The 23,099-nt window shown below is 37.9% G+C and overlaps 1 protein-coding gene across 12 annotated transcripts in view; it reads left to right on the plus strand.

The window, feature by feature from the left end:
* SORBS2 (sorbin and SH3 domain containing 2) overlaps nt 1-23,099 on the plus strand; it is a 187,169-nt gene that overhangs the window by 95,017 nt on the left and 69,053 nt on the right. For 2 of the 12 annotated variants that reach the window (XM_088131505.1, XM_088131556.1), the window contains exons 1-4: nt 4,063-4,659; nt 14,398-14,433; nt 18,876-19,020; nt 22,794-22,987. In XM_088131505.1, the coding sequence (XP_087987631.1) occupies nt 4,246-4,659; nt 14,398-14,433; nt 18,876-19,020; nt 22,794-22,987 (789 nt within the window). In that variant the 5' untranslated portion in view covers nt 4,063-4,245. Of the gene's footprint in view, nt 1-875; nt 1,034-1,758; nt 1,884-3,529; nt 3,569-4,062; nt 4,660-14,397; nt 14,434-18,875; nt 19,021-22,793; nt 22,988-23,099 lie in introns of those variants that run through there. The other 10 variants (XM_088131552.1, XM_088131567.1, XM_088131516.1 and 7 more) reach the window with 9 other exon arrangements.

A 23,099-nucleotide genomic window follows, 5' to 3' on the forward strand; every position in this document is an offset into this window, starting at 1 on the left:
GGATGCCTCAATAACCAGTGTTTAAAGCCATCCCCTCATAATGCAGCCTTCTTCTGATCCCCAGTCCACAGAAGAGGCCATCTGACTTCAGAAATTTCTGATCCAGTGTGAAATTGGTGTTTTCCATCTTCTTCCGACCCAAGCCTGAGATACTTACAGGGTGCGGCAGTTTGGTGGCAACCATGGTGATGACAAGACAAGCTGTGGGACTTGCTTCTGGCAAGTCATGAACTGGGAGTGTGTGGGGTATGCATGCCTGCATTACCCCAAACCACCTGCTTTTTTTGCAGAGTATTTTTTTCTATACAGATTGACACATGTAGCATAATTGACAGCTCTGACAAGCAGGTCACTCAACAGGGCACGTTCAGTGAATTAACAATGAGCTACCATCACTAGAAGCAGTCTTCCAAGCATCCTGCCCATCAGCTCCACCCTACCCTATGGATGGCTTGAACCATCTGATTTATAGCAGAGGGTAGAGTGATAGAGGCTGCGAACTTCTGTCACACACCACTGTGAATTAAGTGCTACAGGTACTCCATGCCGGGGGTGGGGGGGAGGCTGGGAATTTCCAATAAAGCATAAAGAGGGAGCCTTTCCTGGTTTACTGGGACTGCCCCCCCCCCCGCATGCTTATTCTACCAGAAGGTTTCCATTATCTCACCACTGTAGATCAGTCATTACAGGTGATTCGCAGGATGGGAGGTAAGTTGAAATGGAAAGCTCCAACCTATTTCAGTTCAGGTTCTCACAGATGGTTAAACCCACCGATCTAGCCATCGGCCTTTGCCCCATCCTCCATTAGGAAAACTGATTAATTTTTCTGCTGGCAGGGATATTCAGCAATCACTGCACCTTATTTGTTTCCACAGTATACTCTTAAAAGAAAGTCCATCCACTGGCATTGTTAACGAAGCTGAACAGAGATCAGCTATGAATTTATGCTGGCATACTTTGTGCTGACTCAGAGCCTGGAAAACAGCTGTCTGAATGTGCCCCAAGTCTAGGAACATTCCATATGTGAAATTAAGTGAGTTTTCCAGCTGATGTTATTTGATTAGCAGTTATATTTAAGAACTAGAAAACTGTAGAAATTTCTCCATAGCAAGAGAAAAAAAAAATCAAAAGGTGGTCATTTTTGCTGGAAAACCTGTAATTTGTTTATAAGAACGCATGTGATAGATCTCCTGACATTTCTTCTGAAAGAGATCTTTACCTGAGTCCTAATTATTTCCTCAGTGTCAGGATTATAGATGGAACTTGGATTTCCCACCTCCAGATAAAAAGAAAACAAGCAGATTCAAGGCTTAGTTCTTTGTTAAGTTATAAAATGAACTGGTGGAGAGGCCACTGAGAAAGACTATTATAAAAAGTCATAGGGCATTCATGGGGTGAAGGGGGGCAAGGAAGGGCAAATGATGATACATGTGTGATGACATCATGTTCATATTGTCATCTATGCCATTCTGGTGTCTTATGGATGCTACTGGACAAAACAGTGATTTGTCTCAGCTGAACAATAGTGGTGGGCCCACCATCACTTCCGCGTTGTTCTTCATAATAAAACTCTGTCCTTTGTTGCTGATTCATATGTATTTATACCCTTTCATTTTTCACACTGGTGCTACCATCTCTATCCAAAGAGACCACTTTTTCCTTAACAACAACAACAACAAAAACTGATTTCACTTGTTACATTATCAAAGTATTTCTGTATCAGAAATAAATTTGCTTGGATTTCTTTCCATATAAAAGCTTGGAGATCATTTAACAGTGGAAGTAGAGAGACACTGAATGGAGACACTAGCAGCTCCTCTCTTGCAGCAAAAGGCTTTCGAAGTGTCCGGCCAAACCTACAAGAAAAGAAATCACCAACTCAGGTAAACAGGAAGCTACGTACACTCACCTTTCCACTTCCAATGCTGTGATTTCACAGAAAGAAGGAGTTGTTTCCTTTGGATGAAAGTTTCCTGGATGCTTTCCTAACCTTACTTATATTAGTCAGGTGTATGTCTTGGCTATATGGACAAAAATTATACTACTTACACACAGTTTGTCATTATCTCCTACTCTAAATTTGTTTCAGGGAGTAAAGCATCCAGCTATGAAACCTCCTTCATGTTAAAAATATAGGTGTAGACCTCTTTTTCTAAAAACCCTGTTCCATCCTCCTGTGATCAGATGTCTTCAACATGCATTAAACTGAAAGCCCACAATTCTCAGCCTTGAAAATGTGTTGTTCAGCACCAAGTTAGGAGAAGCTGTTTTACTGAAATGATGTATGTTTCCAAAAATGGAGTGATTTGGGCCTAACAATTCTAGGGAAATTCCATCTTTGACTCTGAGCAGAGTTGTACTCCCCTGCTCAGAGGTGACCAACAATTTGGGAGTTCTCCTAGAAATATAGCTGCTTGAGGAGCAGGTGGCAGTTGTAGCTAGGAAGACTTTTACACAAGTACAGGTAGTCCTCAACTTACAACCACAGTTAGGACTAGAACTTCCATTGCTCAGCGATGCAGTCGTTAAGTAAGTTGCGCCTGATTTTATGACCTTTTTTGCCTCAGTCATTAAGTGAATCACATGATTGTTAACTGAATCTGGCTTCCCCCATTGACTTTGCTTGTCAGAAGCCCCTGGGAAGGTCACAAATGGTGATCACATGACCCCTGGACGCTGCAACCATTGTAAATACATGCCGGTTGCCAAGCACCCAAATTTTGATCACGTGACCATGAGGACACTGCAATGGTCATAAGTGCAAGGACTGGTTGTAAATCACTTTTTTCAGTGCCATCATAACTTTGGTCGTTAAACAAATGGTTGTAAGTCGAGGACTACCTTTACATCTTGTTTGCCAATTGTGGTCTGTCCTGGACCAGGAGGCCATACTTACAGTTAGTCATGTCCTAGTCACCTCCCATTTAGATTATTCTAACACACTGTACATTGGGCTGCCCTTGAAGAACATCTTGAAGCTTTAGCTGGTGCAGAATGAAGTGGCCTGGCTAGCAATGGATGTATCTCAGTATATTCAAGTGGCCCAACTTCTTTATAAGCTGTGTTGGTTACCAGTTGGTTTCCAAGTGTGATTCAAGGTGGAGTTGTCATTCTTAAGGCCCTACGTGTCTTCGGACCTGGTTATCTGAGGGACCATATTCTCCTGTATTAATCTGCCCATCCAGTCAGATCAAGTAGGGACAATTCCCACTAGGTACTGTCTCTGTGAAACTGTCACTTGACAGGTCTCAGAGGTGGGCATTCTCAATCATTATTCCAACTCTTCCAAACTCCCCCCCCCCAGTAGAAATTCTTATCCTTCCTAGTCTTCAGGAAAACCTTGAAGACTTACCTTTTCATCATACACAGGAGATGGGTGCTCTTTGATTGGAAGGTGGGGTTGCAGGCTCATGATATTTGTATTTGTTGGAAGTTTGTATGTATGTATGTATTTATGTATGTAAGTATGTATGTATGTATTTACATATATTAGTAGTTTGGGAGGTATTTTATCTGTTTGCATTGTTAGCTGCCTACAGCGTGCGGGAATGGGCAGCATACAAGAATTGTAAGTAAATAAGTAAATCAATAATTTGGGGGTATGTGCACGCACACACATACAGTTTTCCACCAGAATAGTTTGTTGCTTGCATGATCTGTCCCATGCATGTGTATTTTTTCTCTCTGCCTTACAGTTCTGATAACCAGTAGTATTGCTCTAAAGGTAAAATATCTTATATTCATATTGTTACACAGAGAGTGTTTTTGATGCAATCCTATCTGCACTGAATTGAGTAAAAGCCTCATTCAACTCCATGTTGCTTTTTTAAAGGTAGAGATGTAGGGTGTCAGTAAATATGTACTGATTTTCCATCTATCAAAATAAAATGTTTTCATCTGGAATGTTGTATTTCAAGAGCAGTGGTTGCTATGCCTGTGTTTATATTGGTGCCTAAATTTAAAAAGACATATCTTAACTCTGTTTACTTTCCTGCTAACATTTTGCTTTGTCTCTTTCTCCTGTAATATTCTTTTGTTGTGTGGATGCTTTTGGCAAATAAGGCACCCCCCCCGCCCCCTAGGAAAGAAAGTTTTGGTAGATCTGGAATAACTAATCTGAAGAAGAGTGGAAGTAACTCCTATTCCATAACAACCAACCAAACTAAGACATATCCTGATGCTGCCTACTCTACTAACAAGGAGTTTCTTCAGAGGACAATTTATTCTAAAAAGTCTAACACAAGAATGTCTTGCACACAAAAAAGCACAAAACCACTGGCCTCGGTTTCTAGCACAAAAACAATAGCTGGCATTAGAACTATTGTTCATCAAGGCCACAAACCGTCTCCAAAGCGTAGAGTTTCTACCCTGAAATTAACTCAGGCACAGAATGCATCTAGTAGTGTTCCTTGTCGTACACAGCAAAAGCCTGAGTCTGTTGGTGCCTCAGCAGCTCCACGGAGGCCTGCCTCACCTGTCTGTAACCCCGTGCCTGAGATACACAAAGCATCTCTCTCCATTCAGATAGCTCCCATCCCTGATTGTAAAGCAGCGCCTGAATGCCAACATCATCCATCCAGATTTTCTCCAGAAACTTCAAAGATGCCACCAGAAAATATGCAGCAAATGTCTGATCCTCCGCCTGCACAATGCCATGTGGTATATTATGTTTATCTCTTTCTCTCTCTTTTTAATTTTAGCTCTTTCTTGTATCACCTAACTCTTTTCTCTTTAGCATACTCACCTGGTTCTGACAATGTCCACAATTCCTGGGTAAAACTACCTGTCACAATAATGAAAAATCCATTCCACTGTATTACTATTACTATTACTATTATTATTCATTCCAAATACATTTCCAGCCCATCTTAGTCCAAGGAAGGGAGAGAGGCAAAGAGCATAATATGTTTCAGTCATATAAAGAGAACATTTTTGTGTTCTAGAGGGGGCAAAATTGTGATCAATAGAAAGGACACTCGATCCAAAAACAGATTATGAACTTTCTGATTGTCATTAATTGGCAGCACTGCCCATTTTGAAAGGCAGTGCCCAGAATCAAAAGAGTCACCTATTGTCTCCTATGCTTACATGGAAAGATTTCACCTATCCCTTTCCCACACAGTTCAAGTTGCATTCAAAAGTTAGGAGATACAGCAATAAGGCATTTCATTAGAACAAGGATTTAGCACTGAACTAGGAAATCAGTGACTTTGTTCCCATTTTACAGAAAAATATATGAATATTCCAAACAGCATTTCAGCTTTGCTGTGTAAGATGTCTATGTTCTGTATCTGCACTATTAAAACAGGACATTCTCAGGTTTCTCCTTTTATTGCACTGAAGTAACAAAAGGGAGGGTGGGCAGGCATCCATACTTTTTTGACATTTCTCCATGAAGTTCTCAATTCTCCAGAGAAGGTCGTAAACTGAACAGTAATGTATGTATTGATTTTGAATGAATAGGAATAACTGTTAATAGTGAACGTGGGCATATTTCACTTGAGGCTGTTGTGGTAGTCATGCTTCTTGGCAGAGAAGAGCAGGTTTTAAACAATTCCTATTTATGCATCAATGAGAAAATACCAGACCAACCAATATAGTACATCTGACTAAAAGCAGGATCATTTTATAAGTCCAGTAGTTAACTCCCTTCTTATTTTAAAATTATGTTAACACTTTCTATTTAAAGTGTACTTAATAATGTCTGACTCCAAGGCTATTTTTCAGAAGAGTAATTCACTGCTAGATTGAAGTAATACATAGAGCATTTTTGTGAACCAAGGAATTTAACTATCTCTGAGGCTGATTTTGAAGATTAATAGTTAATTAGTTATATGCCATTGAGTCAGATTCAGTGCCTGGTGACTGCATGGACAAATGCTCACCATCTTGACCTTCTTTCATAATAACTCATAGCTGTTCCAAGGTCATTCCAGTAGTCTCTTTGATCCTGTTCATTTATGTTATCTGTTGACTTCACTTATTCTTCTCTCAGTGTCCCAGTCATAATAATTTTTTGAGTTTCTGCTTTCTAATTGTCATATCAAGGGAGCAGTCAGTTTTTATTTGGTTCAAGGCTGACTGACTTGTTCTTCCTGAGGTCCATGCTGCTCTTAGCAACTGACTCCAGAGTCATAATTCATAAGTGTCCATCTTGCTTCTCCCATTCTTTCTTAAGTGCCCAGCTTTCATATGTTACAACTGGAAAGGCCATTGCTATAACTAATCTTTTTTGCAGTTTATCTTTCATGTTCTTGTCTAAGTTCCTCACTGCATTACTTCATAATATTAATCTCTACTTTACATCTTCAGCATGTTTTCTATTTTATCTATTCTTGGGCCCAAGAAAATAAAACAGCATATAAAATAAACAGCAATAGTAGATAATTTACAGATTAAACCTACTGTTGACTTCTTCATATTTAATATTAACCCAGATTTTTCACTTTCCATTTTCACTTTCAGAATGAGCTCTTCTAAGTCTTCTTTACTTTCAGCTGACAGAAGTTCCCATCTCCAAAGGAAAGTCAATTTAGATCCCAGTCAAGCTGTTCAGGAAGGTGAAGGCAACTAAATTGATGTACCAATTGATAGAGGAATGTTTAAATGAGCAAGAAGGGATTAATCTAAGCAGAAAGTTAAACTGAGCATTTTTCATCATGCTGCTCTATCTCTGAGAAACTGGCATGAATAAAATGTCACATTCTGTGGCTTACGCAGTTAACCAAAAAAGCAAGCGGGCATATTTTTACTTACATTCCCTGGAGATTTTCATTCCAATCAAGAGCTACTTTTAGTGCTCTTCAAAAGTTGCCCAGGTTTGCAAAAACTTTTTTTTTTTTTCAGAAAATCCTTAGTAAAGGATAAGGTCCAGTGTTATTGGAAGCATGAAAAAAACCACCTTTGGTTCACACTTCTTTCTCTTGCATCACTCTTTGCATTCCCATTCTACTGCATAGAGTGAAATGGGTTTTAATGCTTTTTATCCATTATGGACTGATGGGTTCCAGAAGACCTAAGGATCTCATAGAATTCATCAGAGGTTCATTTCATACAAGTTGTAGGAATCACTCATGCATATTTCTCCACTTCAGTATAATATGAATCACCACTTTTCAATTTCTGATGAAACATAGGCTCAGCAATTGTATTATCAAATCAAGCATAATATTCATTAAAAACTTCTCACTTAAATTCTTTTCATTTTGATGGGATGGACATATGACAGATTCTGATAAATTCAACACTACTTCAATAAAATTAAATAAGTGCCCAAGGTTATCCATCCATATGAGTGTTTGTCATTATTAAATTTTAGGCTTTTCCTGTCTGATACAGTATATGTTATATTTTTACATCCTGCTTTGGTTCAAAGATACTGAAGTAGAAATTATTGGTAGATACTAGCAACATCTTCAGAGCAGGAGTCAAAAAAAGACAAAATGGCAGAAATGACTGTAATTGTACTTGTATTCTTCATGTGAAAGGAGAAAATGTAGGGCATGATATATATCACAAAAAAAACATGGGAAACAAAAGTTAGGAAGCCATATAAATTAAGGCCAAAGATAAATATGGCAATGGTTTTAGAGGAGTGCACAGAGAAGGAAAAAGTACATATTGTTTTATGAGAAAGACAGTCTGTATAATTCCTCATAATTTAATAATTTTGTGTACAGCATGAACATTGCTGATTAATACTACATAATAATAATATGTGTACAGTATGAACATTGCTGATTAATACTACATATATGCTAGTTTGGGTAACTAATGCTACAAACATAAGTTCCTAAAAAGTGAATCACTGTTACAAGGTTATTACAATCAACTGGAATAGTGTTTGCCAGTTGATAAAGGTCCTTCATGTCATCAAGGTCCCTTAGGCATCTAGTAACATTGTGGAGTCCAAGAATTTCTCCAAACTATGTACCTCATCCTACAGAAGGGCAGTGCATTGTTTAACAAGGAGGAAAGCCACTCTTAACTAGCAGTGCATTACTTTAGCAGTGCACCTTAACCACTCGTAAGTCGTCAGAATGGTTGAAAAAGAGATAGAGCACCCACAGCAAACCATATAGACAGCCACTAAAGACTACAGACAACTTTAGAAGAATACTTAACTGCATAGCTACTTGTAGGGGAATGTCATAAAATAAGCTGCCTTTCTATACACAGAACCTCTATATTGTTTGAAGAAACTCATTTCAGTATTGGCTATTCCTAATAGTAGCTTGGGATTTTTCTGAGGATATGGAGGTTTCTTTTACAAAGACATTACGTATAGAGCCATGACAAGCAGTAGTGGTTTTGCAACATTTGTATCTTTATTTTCTGCATTCCTGAGTTGCATTGTTCATTGGCCCCTATGTAGTTTTTAACCCACATGGTTAGTATGGAAGTCTCTGAGGTAGTTCTAATATCACTGGCATGATTATTTAGATTTATGTGGATAACATGGAGGAGGTACCTCTTTGATCTTTGATGTACAGTAAAAGAAGTGTCATTTGGCTGATGACATATTTCAGCTTCTAGGAAAACAGCAATAAAAAATGCAAGATATCTAACAGATATCTAACGGTCACCATCACCAGTTATTTATATAAGCCATTTTTCCACTAGTCACTTAAAGTATCTTCATAACATCAGCCAACCCTTACTGAAGTGATATAAAGCCTGTCCTGATACTTTCATACATTCTAATAAACAACCATGTTTTTAAAAATTGAGCATAGCTCTGAATAAGGTATTTTTACCCATGTGAGTGTGTGTGTGTGTGTTAAAAGATGAATTTTTTGTGCTGTTTTGTTCTATGCGTTAATTAACAAAAATCAGTTCACTTTCTTCATCTTAAATTCTTATTTGTGTCTTGGTCCTTTGAAGCAAGGCCAGCAATGTGGTGTCATTATTTACCTTGCACTCTTGTAAACCTTACATTAAAATTGGAGATATTGTCCACAGTGTCTGTAATCCACTTGTATTTGCATATTTAATTTCCTTACTCATGAAAGCTTAGACAACCTGATAAATGTATCTCAGTGTAGCTGTTTTGAGAAATAGCACTCCATGAACTGCCCACAACCACTGTTCAGAAGTACAGGAATAGATACCGTGTGCTCTGAATTAAATCTTGGACTTCAATGTCTATAATTTCATAAGCAGAAGTCTTACAGGGTGCTATCTTTCTGATATGCAAGACTTATGGCTTAAGGTGACTGTTATCTTACCTTTTAATGCAAAGATAATTTCCTATGAATGTGACCCATATTGTAAAATTTCAGTCATTGGATTTAGATGATATTCTTGTCCCAGAGTTCTACATTGACTGTCAGGTCAAGGGCTGCATGAATATGAACCCCCATACAAACATTTAGGCTACCAAACTTGGGTGCAACAATCTGAATGACCACTGTTACCAGCAAGAAGTTAATTTTCTAGGATCATGGAGGAGAGAGAAGTAAATAGGTTCCCTTCTCCAAGTGACCTCTCTATCCCTAGAAGAAAAGCAGATTGCTGTGAAAAAGAGAGAGGACATGAGTATTCCCATTTTTTACCAGCAAGCTTGAAGGAGAGTTGTTTTGCTGGGGTGGGGAGGAGCCATGATAATAACAAACTGCTTTAGGACATTGGATCCTACCAGATAATGGGAATCTATAATGAATTTTCACAATTTTGTACAGACTTTAAAAAGTGTAGAACAGAAAGACATTATTTCTGTATTATATACATAATTATATACATGGTTTTAATATAAATATAATTTATGTTATAATGATTATAATGTCAAAGGGATAAGCAATATAGTATCCTTGGATACTTCTCTTGATACATATCAAATTCTCTGCTCCACCCTGATTTATAATTTTCTGTTTAGGGGTTCTTTTAAAATGGGAAAATACAAGAGCCAGTTTCTATAATTACCCTTATTTTCAATAATACATCTGGGCCTCCCATAGGGCCCCAGGCAATCTTGGAAATAAAAGCTGCAGTCTGGTCCTTGTCCCTTGCCTGGAAAAAAGAACAAAAATAAGCTTTACCAATGGAAAGGCTTAATGGATTTGCTCAAAGCCAACTAGAGTCCCTCATTAATGCAATGATTAAAGTAGACTTCTTTACATATTACAGAATACTTAAAGCACTTTTGAGTGCTCTGAAAAATGATTACAGACTAACAGAAGCAGGTTTTAAAGGAAAAAATGGTTGAGCATATGGAATTAACATTCAGATCCTAGAGTCAGATGCAGTTATACCGAACTAGGTTTTGTACTGTTAAAGAGGTGCATTGCTCGGAAACAATTAAGTGTCACACTTGCTATTTGTTACTAGGGTCTAGCCAGAACATTTACTATTAGTAAAAATTGTAGACTGTAAGAAATAATAAATTTCATAATGGTTTTAAAGTTTTATTGGAGGAAGTCATTTGTATCCCTTGAGAGTGGGGATCTAAGTTAAGCAGAGACAGTTGAAGCACCTCTTTTGTAACCAAACAAAGCTTTTTTGTAAGAAATACAAATGGAGGAGAGGTGAAAGTCTACCTTCTAGCTACCTCCATTCTTTTCAGGGAGATAAAGTGTATATTTGCAAAACTAAAGCAGGAAGGAAATTCTATGAAATTTGCAGTCACCGACTCACAGATAAAGTAGGAGATAAATTGGAAATACAAGGTGAATTCCTAACTCTATGCCCCCAAATTATGTGAGACTTATTACTCCTTTGAAATCTGGGAACTTCATGGATACATCCATGTAATTTTCTTCAAAACAGTATGGCAGTGGGCTATTACTGCCTTATTTCAGTATATTTGATCACCTTCCCAGATGATCTAACCTACAGCTCCAGGATAATATTCCTTGAAGGTCTCACACCCAAATATTAATCAGATCCAGCCCTGCTTAGCTTCCAAATGTTAAGGTCAGCCAGGTGCTGCCACCTACTGAGACTATTTCTCAGGAAATATATAGAAATATATTGTAAAATCTTTGCTAGTATGTTGAGCTGAGAGCCAGTTTGGTCTAGTGATTAAGGCTCCAGGCTAGAAAGCAGGAGACTGTGAGTTCTAGTCCCACCTTAGGCATGAAAGGTGGCTGGGTGACTTTGGGCCAGGCACTCTCTCTCAGCCCACAACATCAGATTCAGGCAACAAGCCAGTGGGTCAATTCCTGTTGCAACCAATGGATCAACATTCAGTTGATCCGGAAAAAAATGGACCCTTCACCTGCGGAAAAAACACTAGGAAGAAAAAAAATTGCTAGTATGTTGAGTGCTTTTTTTCATGTAGCCTGAAAATGTAAAGGAAATACAATAAGCCAGAATTTCCAAGGATTTCAGCTTATCATAAATGAGCAGATACACATTGCTCAATTGCTTCCACTCTGCTCCTTCTGCCAATTGAGAGGACAAAACAAATGGCAGAAATTGATTCTGTGATAACTTTATCATTTTATTACTCAAATCAGGATTCCTGCCCTGATTCTCCACAAATCAAACATGGTTTGTTAGGAAGGAAATAAACAAAGGAGGCCAGTTCAGATTATCTTTCTTATGTCAACATTCCATTCATTATGTTGGGAGATTAATCTATTTTCTGACACTTTTTTCTACAGGACTCTTACCTTCTGTTCCTACAGTTTCAATCTTGTTTCTTTCACTCCTTTCATTCCTTTCTTGTGGCCTGTCCCACAATCAGAACAATTCGTTACCCTTGCATCCTTCACTTCTCTCAATTTTTTGTCATAAACAATCGAATCAATCATTTGAAATTTATATTAATTCCTTTGCCATGTATAAGTATATATATACTTAAACCACATATTTAAAACAGACATTTTTCTAAACAGATACTCACTTGACATTGTTTTCATTTGTTTAGGAGTTTCAAAATGATGTAGTCTCTTGTCTCATTCTCACCCATCAATTCATGTCACCTAGCAAAATAATTTTCCCCTGGATCATATTCATTCAGAATGTTGCATAATTTCTTTTATTAATTCAAGGTTTTTACCACTTATTCCTCTTGCATTCCAGTCTCATTCTTCAATGTGTTATGTTCATCACTAGATGGGCCAATAGATGTTGACCTCCACTATCCATTTTGGCTTTCATCAGTTAAGGGTTTTTTTTTCACATAACTTTTTAGTAAGATAGAGTTGATATAGACTAGGTTAATAGTCTTTGTTAAATCCATGCTTTGTGTAGCATTCCCTCTAACAGTAAGGACAAGTCCTACCAAAGGCTAGCTTTAATCTAACCACGTTCATGCTATTTTATGCAAGCTGGGGCCTGTAATCTAGAGAACATCTTGCAAACCAGCATACCATTACCTGCATCCCATGAACTGGCAGGCATATGCAATGTACAAACCCAAATTCATAATGTGCTCATAATTTCAAATTTTGCCTTCCCACTATAATGCTTTGAACCAGCTATATCATCTGTATCCATCTAGATGTTGCTGAGCTACACTTCCTAACAATCCCAGCCCCGTAGTCGGGGTAAGAGGTTTTAGAATGTGGGAAATTGTAATTTAGTGATACTACAAGGCCATAGCTTTCCCAACTCTAGGGTACAACATCTCAGTTACATTTGTGCTAATACTAAATTAATATTTGCTGTACATTGATTAATTCTGATATGAGAATATGTAGAGAGATAATTGATGTTTTATATTTTATAAAAAACTATACCTAACAGCTTGTATTTCTTGAAATAATCTTAACAGTTCCTAAACTTTGGGAACACGTTGCCGCTAAAAATCAAGAGCAGTTTCCTATCAATTATGTTTCATAGTATGCCAGTAATAACTAAATATATTCTTGGTGCTGGCAGCTACTAAGCGGATCCTTGACCAACCACTTCATCTATTACTTTAGTACTGAATCTGAGAATGAAAAATTAATATCAAAGTCAGTTTGTTTATTTGGTCCCGGTGTACTATAATAGATATAATAGATTGATTATATCATGTAAATTACAAGCCTTTACTATAATGATGGCTTAGACCATTAGGATTCTTCATTCCACCCTTCCAGTTTAATACTGGCTTCTAAAATTCTCTACACTTTCCTAAGACAAAATAGTGTATATACAAAAAAAGCAGATACACAATGCAGTATAATTATTTTGATGAGGCAAAAATATGTTTAGTAAGCTCAGTAATCATATGCTAATTAAATATGGGCAGACCCTCCCCCGCAGTTTCTTCAGAGAAGAAGACAAACTAAAAAGGTCCCTTTGCCATCCCTGGTTTCCATCTCCTTCCCAAAGAATTATTTCTTTTAGAAAGGGGGATGGCTTATTAGAGCAATTACCAATGGCCCAGTTCCCTTACTCTTATACAAATATTTTTCTGTTATAAAGACGTTTTTCTTTTATACATATTTATGTTGCCTGCACACTTATCCAGTGTAAGCTGATTTTGAATCAAGACCTTAGCAGTCTTAGTCTCCTGTGGAAATTTGTATGACTTTGGCATGAAATTTAGATTTGGGACTTTTGCTCTTAGAAATCTATGTACTTCCAAAAGAGTTGTATTTTAATAATGGGAAAGATACCTATGTGAAAGCTTTCAGCTGGTGGAGACTGTTTATCCCATGTTGTCTCCCTCCATGGAGTCTAAATAAGCTGTAAGCCCATTCCTCTTTGTTGATTATTTGGTGAAAGCGTTCCATGAGATGAAGGGGAAGTAAAATCAGACGGGTGGTCTTGCCCCTAGTCTTACAAGCATCCCTTTCTTCTTGCCTGCCTCCACCACCCCCATCCAGATATTAAGATGGACTTCTTTTTTTTTTGTATATCCACATTCAGATGCCAGGAGAAGACTCAGTGGCACAATCTCATTTCTTCTTCATGGCATAGAGTTTTCCTACACATGCAAGGAATGAGTATCTTTTGCCATTGGCTCTAGAAAAATGGCACGTAATTTGTACTCTCCTAGTGTACACTGCTTCCATCCATTGAAACCGTGATAGAGGAGCCCTTTAGGAATTAGGGCTTGTTTTTGTTTATTTCCATCAAAAAAGGCAGATGCAATTATGTGTTTTAAAAATGCCCCTCTAATTTTAGTGATAGATAAATTAAGCTTAATCATACTTAATTTAAACAAAACTTCAAACAATTTAAGCCGGGGAAACCAATATAAATGTTTATTTCAGTACACTGTAGTTTCTGGCGTTGCTTCTATTACTACTTGACAAATTCACTTAGTATGTTTTCCTTCTAAAATAAACTTTATTTTCTTTTCTACCTGATTTTTATTTTCAAAGCCTGAAAAAAAACCACACACAGTGTGTGTGTCTTTTTTTGTATACTCTTGAACACAACAAAAGGAAAGCGCTTTTAAAAATCAGTTTTAGTAATATGTTTTATGTTTTGATTGTTTGTTTGTTTCTCAAACTTCAGCTTGGAAACCAGAAAGTGACTGCCAATGTGATGGAGGTAAATGCTTCCCAGACACACAGACAAACTTCAGCTGAAGCTGCACCATTGTCTCCCTCACCACCTCCTTCTCCCATGGTACCAGTTCACCAACCCTCCCTCTCACCTGACAGTGGCACCCATGCAACGTCATTTCCTTTATCACCGCGTGATGATTTTTGGCCGTCACACTTTTATAGAACCCCGGTCCTTTCACCGTTCTCCTATACATACCCTTTCCTAGCACCTGACACTACGCTCCACAAGACTGAAACTGACTCTGTTCTGTCAGCCATGAGTGAGTTCTCCTCTCGGCCAGTGAGCGAGTTCTCCACTGCCATGCTAGATGAGCTACAGAACTGTAACTATGATACTACTGACTGTTCTGAAACACCTTCCCCAACCTTGAGCCAGACGTCTGCTGCGTCTGACGGCACCACCTTAACCTCCACTGCTGCCAGCTCTCATGTAATTATCCTTCCTCTTTTCTCTTCCATTCTGTTTGACCAGGCTGTCAAGGCAGAAAAGAACTAGTTTTGGTCTGTCACCTCATTTAGTTAATTGACATGCTGGTCAGTGGTGGTACCTTGTCCTATGAAGATTTTCAGCCTTTTCTGTGCATCAGAGAATACGGTGGGAGGAAGGCGGTTCCAACATTCTAAAATGGTGGTTTTTACAATATCAGTGAAATAGAAAGCAATTGTTTATCTATTCAATTAGGTCTGGGGGAGCAACCTACTTTGGCCCAGGGGTTGTACTTTGTGTCCCAGCTGAGGGCCTGCAAGGGGCACGGCTAGTGATGCCTTCCAAACTGGATGGTGCTGGAGTGTTCAACTGGATTTTTTCTGCATGTTGAGGCTTAGGGAGGTGCAAAAGAGCCTTAATACACTATTTTGCCCTTAGTGGGAAAAACCATACCCATTTGGGGGTAAGACTAAGCGATGAAAGTTTAAGGCGCCCATTTGTCCCTTCAATCCTCCAAACACCTCAGGGCAAAAAAGGCAAGAACAAAATTTTTGCCCACTTTGTGATCTCTGGGGAATGCTGAGAGGGTCCTCTGATGCCAACCGTTGCAATAGCTCTTCAAATGTCCTTCAGATGTTCTGGACTGAGTTATCATTATACTTGTAGCTCAGATTTATGGATGGTTTGGTCCCAAAAAAAATGGACAGTATTCATATTTCCAAGTTAGGGGTTCCTGAATCACTCTCTACATTTAAAATAATGTTTGCAGTAATTTCCTGAGGGAGCTCATTTTACAGCTTTTTGATAATATGCAATTATCAGCTCTTGTGATGGTGATGGTGGTTACTATGTTTTTACTAACACAGTTGCTATTGCATTATTGTGTGTGTGTGTGTATGCACATATACTCACACACACTTGGGTTTTTTTCTTTTTATATTTCTTGACTTTAATTTTTTTTCTATTTGTAGATTACTTTTAAGTATTTTTTTATTGATAGATGCCCTGATAATAGCCATAATTAAGAACAACATATAAATATTTTAATGAAAAGTGTTTTTACAATACATTTTATAAACATTTAACTTTCTACATAGAACTCCAGCTACCCTAATCCACCACTACAGGGCAAGGAGTTTGGGGATTGGATTTGGTGAAGTAAAAAGAAAATACACATGATTTGTGCTTGCTTCCTCCTCACACAGGACTTCATATTTATTATTTGGACCTTTCATATCTAAGAAATGCATAAACTGACCTTCTGTCATCAGTGTGCTATCTGACTCTAACTTACAGTTTGCAAAGATTGTATTTTGGTTGTAACAGAAATGTGATGGAAGCTTAAAGCACACATGCATAGGCACACATGTGTTCAGTTTGTAACTTTATTACACTGCTTATTAGAAAATAAAAAAGGAACTAACACAAACTCAGGCACCTTCCAGATGCAATGTTCCAGATTGAGCTCAGTGGAACCCTTACTGTGAAGCTTCTGGCTGTCTTGGAAACCTGAGCTGATTAGTTTCCAAAATTAATCTGTTTGGATCCTGATCCAGAAAACACTGCAATTACAGTTTTGAGCAGTTCCTTTGAGCTGTGGGGGTGAGATGGCTTTCCATTGGCGGGAACATTGCCACATCCTGCATTCTGCTTCTGGATTCCTCGCCCACCTCCAAAAACCGAAGTATCTTAGCTTTTCATTCCCTCCCACACCCAACTTTCTTTCTTGCCAACTGAAAATACAAAAATGGCCAGCTTGATTTACCCCCTGCCCAAAGGCATTAATATTTGGGAGATTCACCATTGGCTAGAAGGAGCAATTGGTGGTGCAAGGAAAGGTAGGTGGGAACATCAACTGGGCCTCTAACAAGAAATGATTACCAGGGGTGGGGGTATAATCACTGTCTGTGTGGAATGAGCCTTAGAGATTTATCATTGCTCTCTACATTTCAGTATCAAGTTTTTTTCACTGCAACACACCCTTGCTCCAATTGCTCCAACTGTCGTGAATGAGTCTAGTGATTATAATTCTTCAGTCCCTCATATTAAAGAAGAGTAGAGTTTAGAATATAAGCAAATCTACAGTAAGATGCTAGCTTATATGAACAGAATCCTTAGGCAAGTTGCAAACAAGTGAGAAAGAAGTGAGAAAGCTGTACCTGCCCCTACAATGGAATTTAAAATATTTGAAGACTACACATGTAACACAACTTTGATATCTAGTAGTTGTAATCACTGACTGCATGAAATTGCTTCTGAGTCAGTTTTTCCCCTGAACTAACATTGCCCTTTGTATGTGTGTGTGTGACAGAAATAAAGTATAATTTTACATTCCAGTTTCTACAGTGCATATGAGTTGTTTTATTATCTTTTTTAAAAAATTCAAGGAAAGTAACAGACTAAAAGCCTAAATCTTTACATAAAAGCAAAAAACCCTAAACAGGTGACAATCACATTTGCCCTAATTATCAAACTGACAGAAAGATAAGACATATATCCAATAAATGAATAAATAAAATTTGTGCCCAGGTTAGAATCAGCAACTTAATCATAGCATCCATTTATTCTTATTACCTGTAGCCACTCTGTGTACTTTATAGATGACAGCTGTATGGCTAGAGTAAACTGGTAAGGGCTTACACAGAGGAGTTTTCAGGGTATGGTAAAAAAAGTCAATATTGTGGCCATTATGGTTCAATTGAAGCTCTGCCTATTTTTTATGTTGCTATACACAAAACCAGCAGAGCTTTGATCATCATGGCCACCATCCTGGCTTTTTGACTATGACCAATAGACACCCCTGACTCTTGCTTAATAAAACAAATTATTCCAAAAGTACAACAGTTTAAATTGTAAATGACCTGTCAAAAAGTAAAACAACATTAACCAAAGACCATAACATGATATGGAATACCTGAAAGTTTTTAGGTTAGCCCAATATTTGTCAGACAACACCCATCATTTACCAGAATAGTGGAAAGTAGAGGGGATTGCTTCCAATTAAATATATTTACATTGGAAACTGTAGCTAGCTTTATACATGCTGTAGTTCCTCCTTATCATGTGCCAGGTTACAAGTTCAGTTCCATCCACACAGGTAGAAATGTGGAGAAGAGTGAATTGACACATCACTCAAAGTAATCTTCCTTCAGTTCTTCCTGATTTTGAAAAGGTTTTTCAGTGCCCAAAGCTTATCTGGATTTTTCAAAAAATTAGCAACCCATTAAGTGTTGAAAAAGTTGCAGCAGTGTGATCATAAGAAATGGAAGGATGTCTAAAATGTTGGCACTCTTTCAAAAGAAAATAGTAGGAATATTGACAGAATTCAGCAGGTAGTGTGTAATTCTTATAGAAATGTACATATCGTTCATTGAACCTGACCAATATTCACTGATTTTTGTCACTTGAAGGAGATTTTCTTATTTTTCTTGGCATATTTGGGGTTGGAGAACTCCAAGTGAATAGTAGTAAGAGTCAAGCTAGATCTTCAGGAGAATGGAGAGTGCAATTTTGACTATTCTCTTCAGTTTGTAAGCAGTTATGCAGATGCTGCTTTAACTGAGGCCTTTGTGAAAGCTAATATAATGTAGTGATTAAGGTGTTGTATTAAAACTAAGATCCAGGCTCAGATCTGCTCTCAGCCATAAAAACTCACTGAGAAACTATGGGCTTGTTGGTCTCTCTCAGACCAGACTCTCTTACAGAATTCTTGCTGTAGGATAAAACAAAGGGAGATCCAATTCCTATGTAAGGTATCATGAACTCTTGGGAAAAAGTCAGTCTATAAATATAATCTAATTTCCCTGTAATTCTAGCTGCCTTTTGTAACAGGAATAATTATGGATTGTAGGTAAACGCTGGAAAGCTGGCTACTGTTACACATTTTATCATTTTTTCCTTCATTTTTTATATTTCGATGGTGGAATTCAGACTTCAGTGGTTTATTGCATATGACTGGATATGATTTTGGGATTTCGTTTTTGGTTTTTTCCTCTCAGGCTCAGATAACAGTGAATGGGAATTCTAGCTTGGCAACCAGCCCAATGAGTTACTTTCAGAGACCTTTCTCCCCTTCTTTGGCGTACTCTCCACCAGTCTCATTCAGTTCAAGCACCTCTCTCCTGCAACAGAGCAGGACAATGGGTGAGTTTGGCATGCAAATGAAAATGACACATTTCTTTAAGTCTGTAAGCATTATTCACTGATTAATAGGAATGTACGTTGAAATTGTCCCTGATTTCCAGCAGACAGTATGCTTCATAATTCACTTTTCTCATAATAGGTTCTAGCTCTTGTTGTTCTTATTTTGCTATCACACGTACTGGTAATGGTAGCAGAAAAACCCATTCTTTTCTTAGCTTCCAAAGGACTTGGAAATACTGTCCTCCTGGATAGAAAATATGGCAGCAGGTTTTTGTGGCAGCCAGCAGGTTTTTCTACAAAAACCTGGAAAGAAACCCTACCCGGACCATTTGGAGTTAAGAATATGTAAATTTGCTCAGTGAGAGTGGAAGTGTACTGCTTGTATGAAACTTTTAAATAAACATTACACTGTATCCCTGCCACCACAATATAAATTAAGACTATAGGTCAACATATCCTTTATGAATTTATAACAATTGTTCTTCCAATATTTTTTTTTAAAAAATCTTGAAAAAATTGTGAGCAACGATAACCTCACAACTGTGAGCAGGATTAAATATTTCTTCATAAAGTTGAACTTAAATCAAGTGTAGTGTATTGTAGATTTTTTAAGTAAAGCTACTGAGTCCATGCCACAAAATATTGCAATGTGGAATATGCAGGATTACATTACCAGCAATTTCATTCTATTGTCTCCTGTCCCACACATTCTCTTTTAATATTCCCTCCATCAGTTGTAGTACCCCATCCCCATCGAACAGATTCTCCCATAACAATGGTGTTTCCTCTCCTTTTTAAATCCTTTTTTAAAATTACTATTATTTGGGAAATGTGTAGACCATTGGGTAGTATCCAGTCCAACTTCCACCAAAAACTCAGGTTTCTTCATAAACTTTTCCCTCCCTTTATTCCTGGGAACATTTAAAAACAGTGCAGTTTGCTCACGCTTTGGGTCATTCACCACTGCCAAATAAAAATCCTCTCCCCCTGTCCCTCAGTTGCAGAAAACCATACCAGCATAAAATTTGGCACTCCCAATCTTGCCTCTACTGCCATGTTCCCAATCACTGTCACTCACCTGCCTACCTTCCAAAGAAATTGGTGACAAAATGTACCTCACTGACGCTGTCCTTCAGTGGGCTGGAGAAGGGAGAAAATACTTTGATATGGGTATAATTTGTGGCGGCTTAAGCCTGTCTCACTCGTGGACTAGAGATGAGATGAAGACAGTGTCTAGGGAAAAGCCAAAAAACAAAACAAAAAAACAAAAGTGACCAGGGCATGTTTGTGCCGTGTGAGCACAAGTGAGAACATGGTCAAAGAGAATCTTTTTCTCACCTTTTTATATCTTTCTGTCTCTTTCTGTTCTACCTGCTGCAGTCCATGTTCTCTTCCAATCAATTGTCAGTTTTTCTCCTCTAAATTGATATTCTACATCACTGAACCTCCACGAGGTTATATTTGAGGGCCTGATGCCCTCAGAACATTTGTTTTGGGGTTTTTTTTTTAAATTTTAATCTGGCCTTCCCTTTTGTGCATTATAATTTAGACCTTGAATGTGGCGAGAAATATTTGAATACGTATAGCTAGAGATATACATCAAAAATATATTACAGATTGAATGAAAGGTTCCTAAATAATCTTCCTATTATGAGCAAAGTTTCTGAGAATTTTTTTCTGCTACAGCCATAATAAGGAGAAAGATTAAATTCTCTCCTCAGTTTGCAAAAGTCCCTTTTCAATCTCCCTGCAGATTATATTTACATTTTTTTAAAAGCCTGCAGATTAATTGAACTCATGCACTTGATGTCAAGTCTCGTTGTGCCTTAGAATTTCATGATGAAGGCAGGCTGTTTTTGCCATTCTTGGGCTGTAGAAACACATTCCTTTTTTTCCTAAATTTAGTATTATACGTATTTGGAGAAAAGCCCAGATATCTAGATACTTTATACACGCTAAACCACCTTACCATATATGCACCTAACTAGCTTATTTATAGATTTGCAAATTTAAACAAACAAGAAAAGAGTTGATGTCAGATATTAATAGCCCTACTATTCATTTAGTAGTTCAACTAAAAACATTAATTAAATAATACCTACTTCAGACCAGGAAAATAGATTAGATTTACTCTAGAACCATAGGTGATGTTGCAGTACATCAGCAAGATTTCAAAAAGTTTATAATAGTAACACAATTAAATCGGAATGTTAACAAAACTCTGCTATGGCTGTTTCTGTCCTGATTAGTGTTTGTCCTTCTCATCTGTAAAATGGGAATGTTGAGATACTGCCTTTGATCAAATCTGCTCTGCAATTTTGAAAATTTTCTGTGAAAATATCTGACTTGTAAGGACTCAGATTTAATTTTGTATTTTAAAAAATGAGGGGGGGGGAGTGCATGGATATGTGACTTCCCCATTGTTCTGAATTTTACTCTTATAAGTTAGAGACATCTGCAGAGATAGAGCCTAGCAGCCCAGTTAAGCTGTGCAAAATTGGGGATTGGAAAGCTACAACCTTGTCCTTCTCCCAAGGAACCTCAATCTATAGCTACCAGATGGAGAAACCACAGTAATCTATTTGATGGTTAGAAATCATTTTAATCATGTTCTTCAGGACAAACGTTTCCAGATTAGCTAATAACTTTTGACTAGTTGAGAGCTAGGGTTTAAACCTGGAACTACAGTCCTAATAAGCTTCCATTAATGCAACCCTCATACAGTAAAGTCTTAGTCAGGAGTTCCTTGAACCTTTCCTGTTACCTGAAAAGATGGGACCCAGCATACCTTCAGGAACATTTATCCCCAAAAACACATTTTATCATAGTTATGTATTTCTATTGTCATAGCAACAATACTCCCATGACATGGGATTGTATCCAATTTTATTGATGTTTACATTAGTCATTTGTTTCAGTAGATCTTCTTAGAGCAATACTAAATTTAAATCTAACCCACAGATTACAAAATGGATTAAAAGGTTTGCTATAATCTTATTCTTTCCTCAAGAATTCAAGGTGGGGAAAACAAGTATGGTATACTCTATACATACTTGCAGCTCCTATGTGATGGAGGTATAGATATTTGTGAGGGTCTCCCAGATCAAGCAAAGCAAAGCAAAGCAAAGCAAAGCAGCTTCTGTATTTAACCTGCTGTGTTTACAATAGCAGCCCTTGCAGCAACCGCTGTGCCTGTTGAGGTTTCTGTTCAAAGTCAAGTGTCATTATTATGATTTTACAATTATAAAATGCCTTCCCCTTCCTACTATTCAAACTCCCATCTGCCTAGAATTTGTCCTGGGTCTGCTTGGCTTGCACCTAATCATTATGGTTTGTAAACTATGATTTATGGATTAGAACTCAGCCAGTTGTGCATCATTTAGAAATTTATGAAAAAATAAACCATGGGTTAGTGGTGGGTGTGAACATAGGGCTACCAGTTTGAGGCTGCAAAAATCTGGATGGCCGCAAGATGGCGACAAGAAGTTAAAGAGTATTATCTCTTTGTTGCTACCGGTAAGCCATCCTGACATTTGCAGCCCAAATTATCTGCCCTGATTTGTAGAAGCCTTCCAGCATCTGAAGCAAAAGACCTAGAGATCAGGTGTTCTCTGCCCTGGAGAGCTGTCTGCTGTGTTCTCACGCTGCTCTCCGTCTAGTGGTACAGAGAAGTTCATCAATGTGTGTCTGTCTGCTTTTTGAAAATGCACTGCCAAATATGCAAGCAAAACAAGGTAATTCAACCATTGTAGCACCTTGTGTTATCTTTGTAGAATCCACAGAGACGTACTCACAGCATGCACACTCTGCTGGTGGTGGTGACAGCAGCAGCAGCATGACCACCGCCACCACCATACCGATCTGTAGGACTTCAGAGGAAGAGAAGAAAGTCACAGTCATTAAAGCACCACATTATGCAGGAATTGGGCCAGTCGATGAATCAGGAATTCCAACAGCAATTAGAACGGTAGGAAATGTGTGTGTGTGCACTTCATACAATGACTGTCTTGTTGGTAATGGCTTTTTCACATTCTTCTTGGCTTTACATAACATGAAGTAAAATATGCACACAGTCACAG

This window comes from Python bivittatus, unplaced genomic scaffold, assembly GCF_059951505.1.
Source record: "Python bivittatus isolate LINGU-HERP-01145 unplaced genomic scaffold, Pbiv_v1 ctg000070_np1212, whole genome shotgun sequence".
NCBI classification, from domain to species: domain Eukaryota; kingdom Metazoa; phylum Chordata; class Lepidosauria; order Squamata; family Pythonidae; genus Python; species Python bivittatus.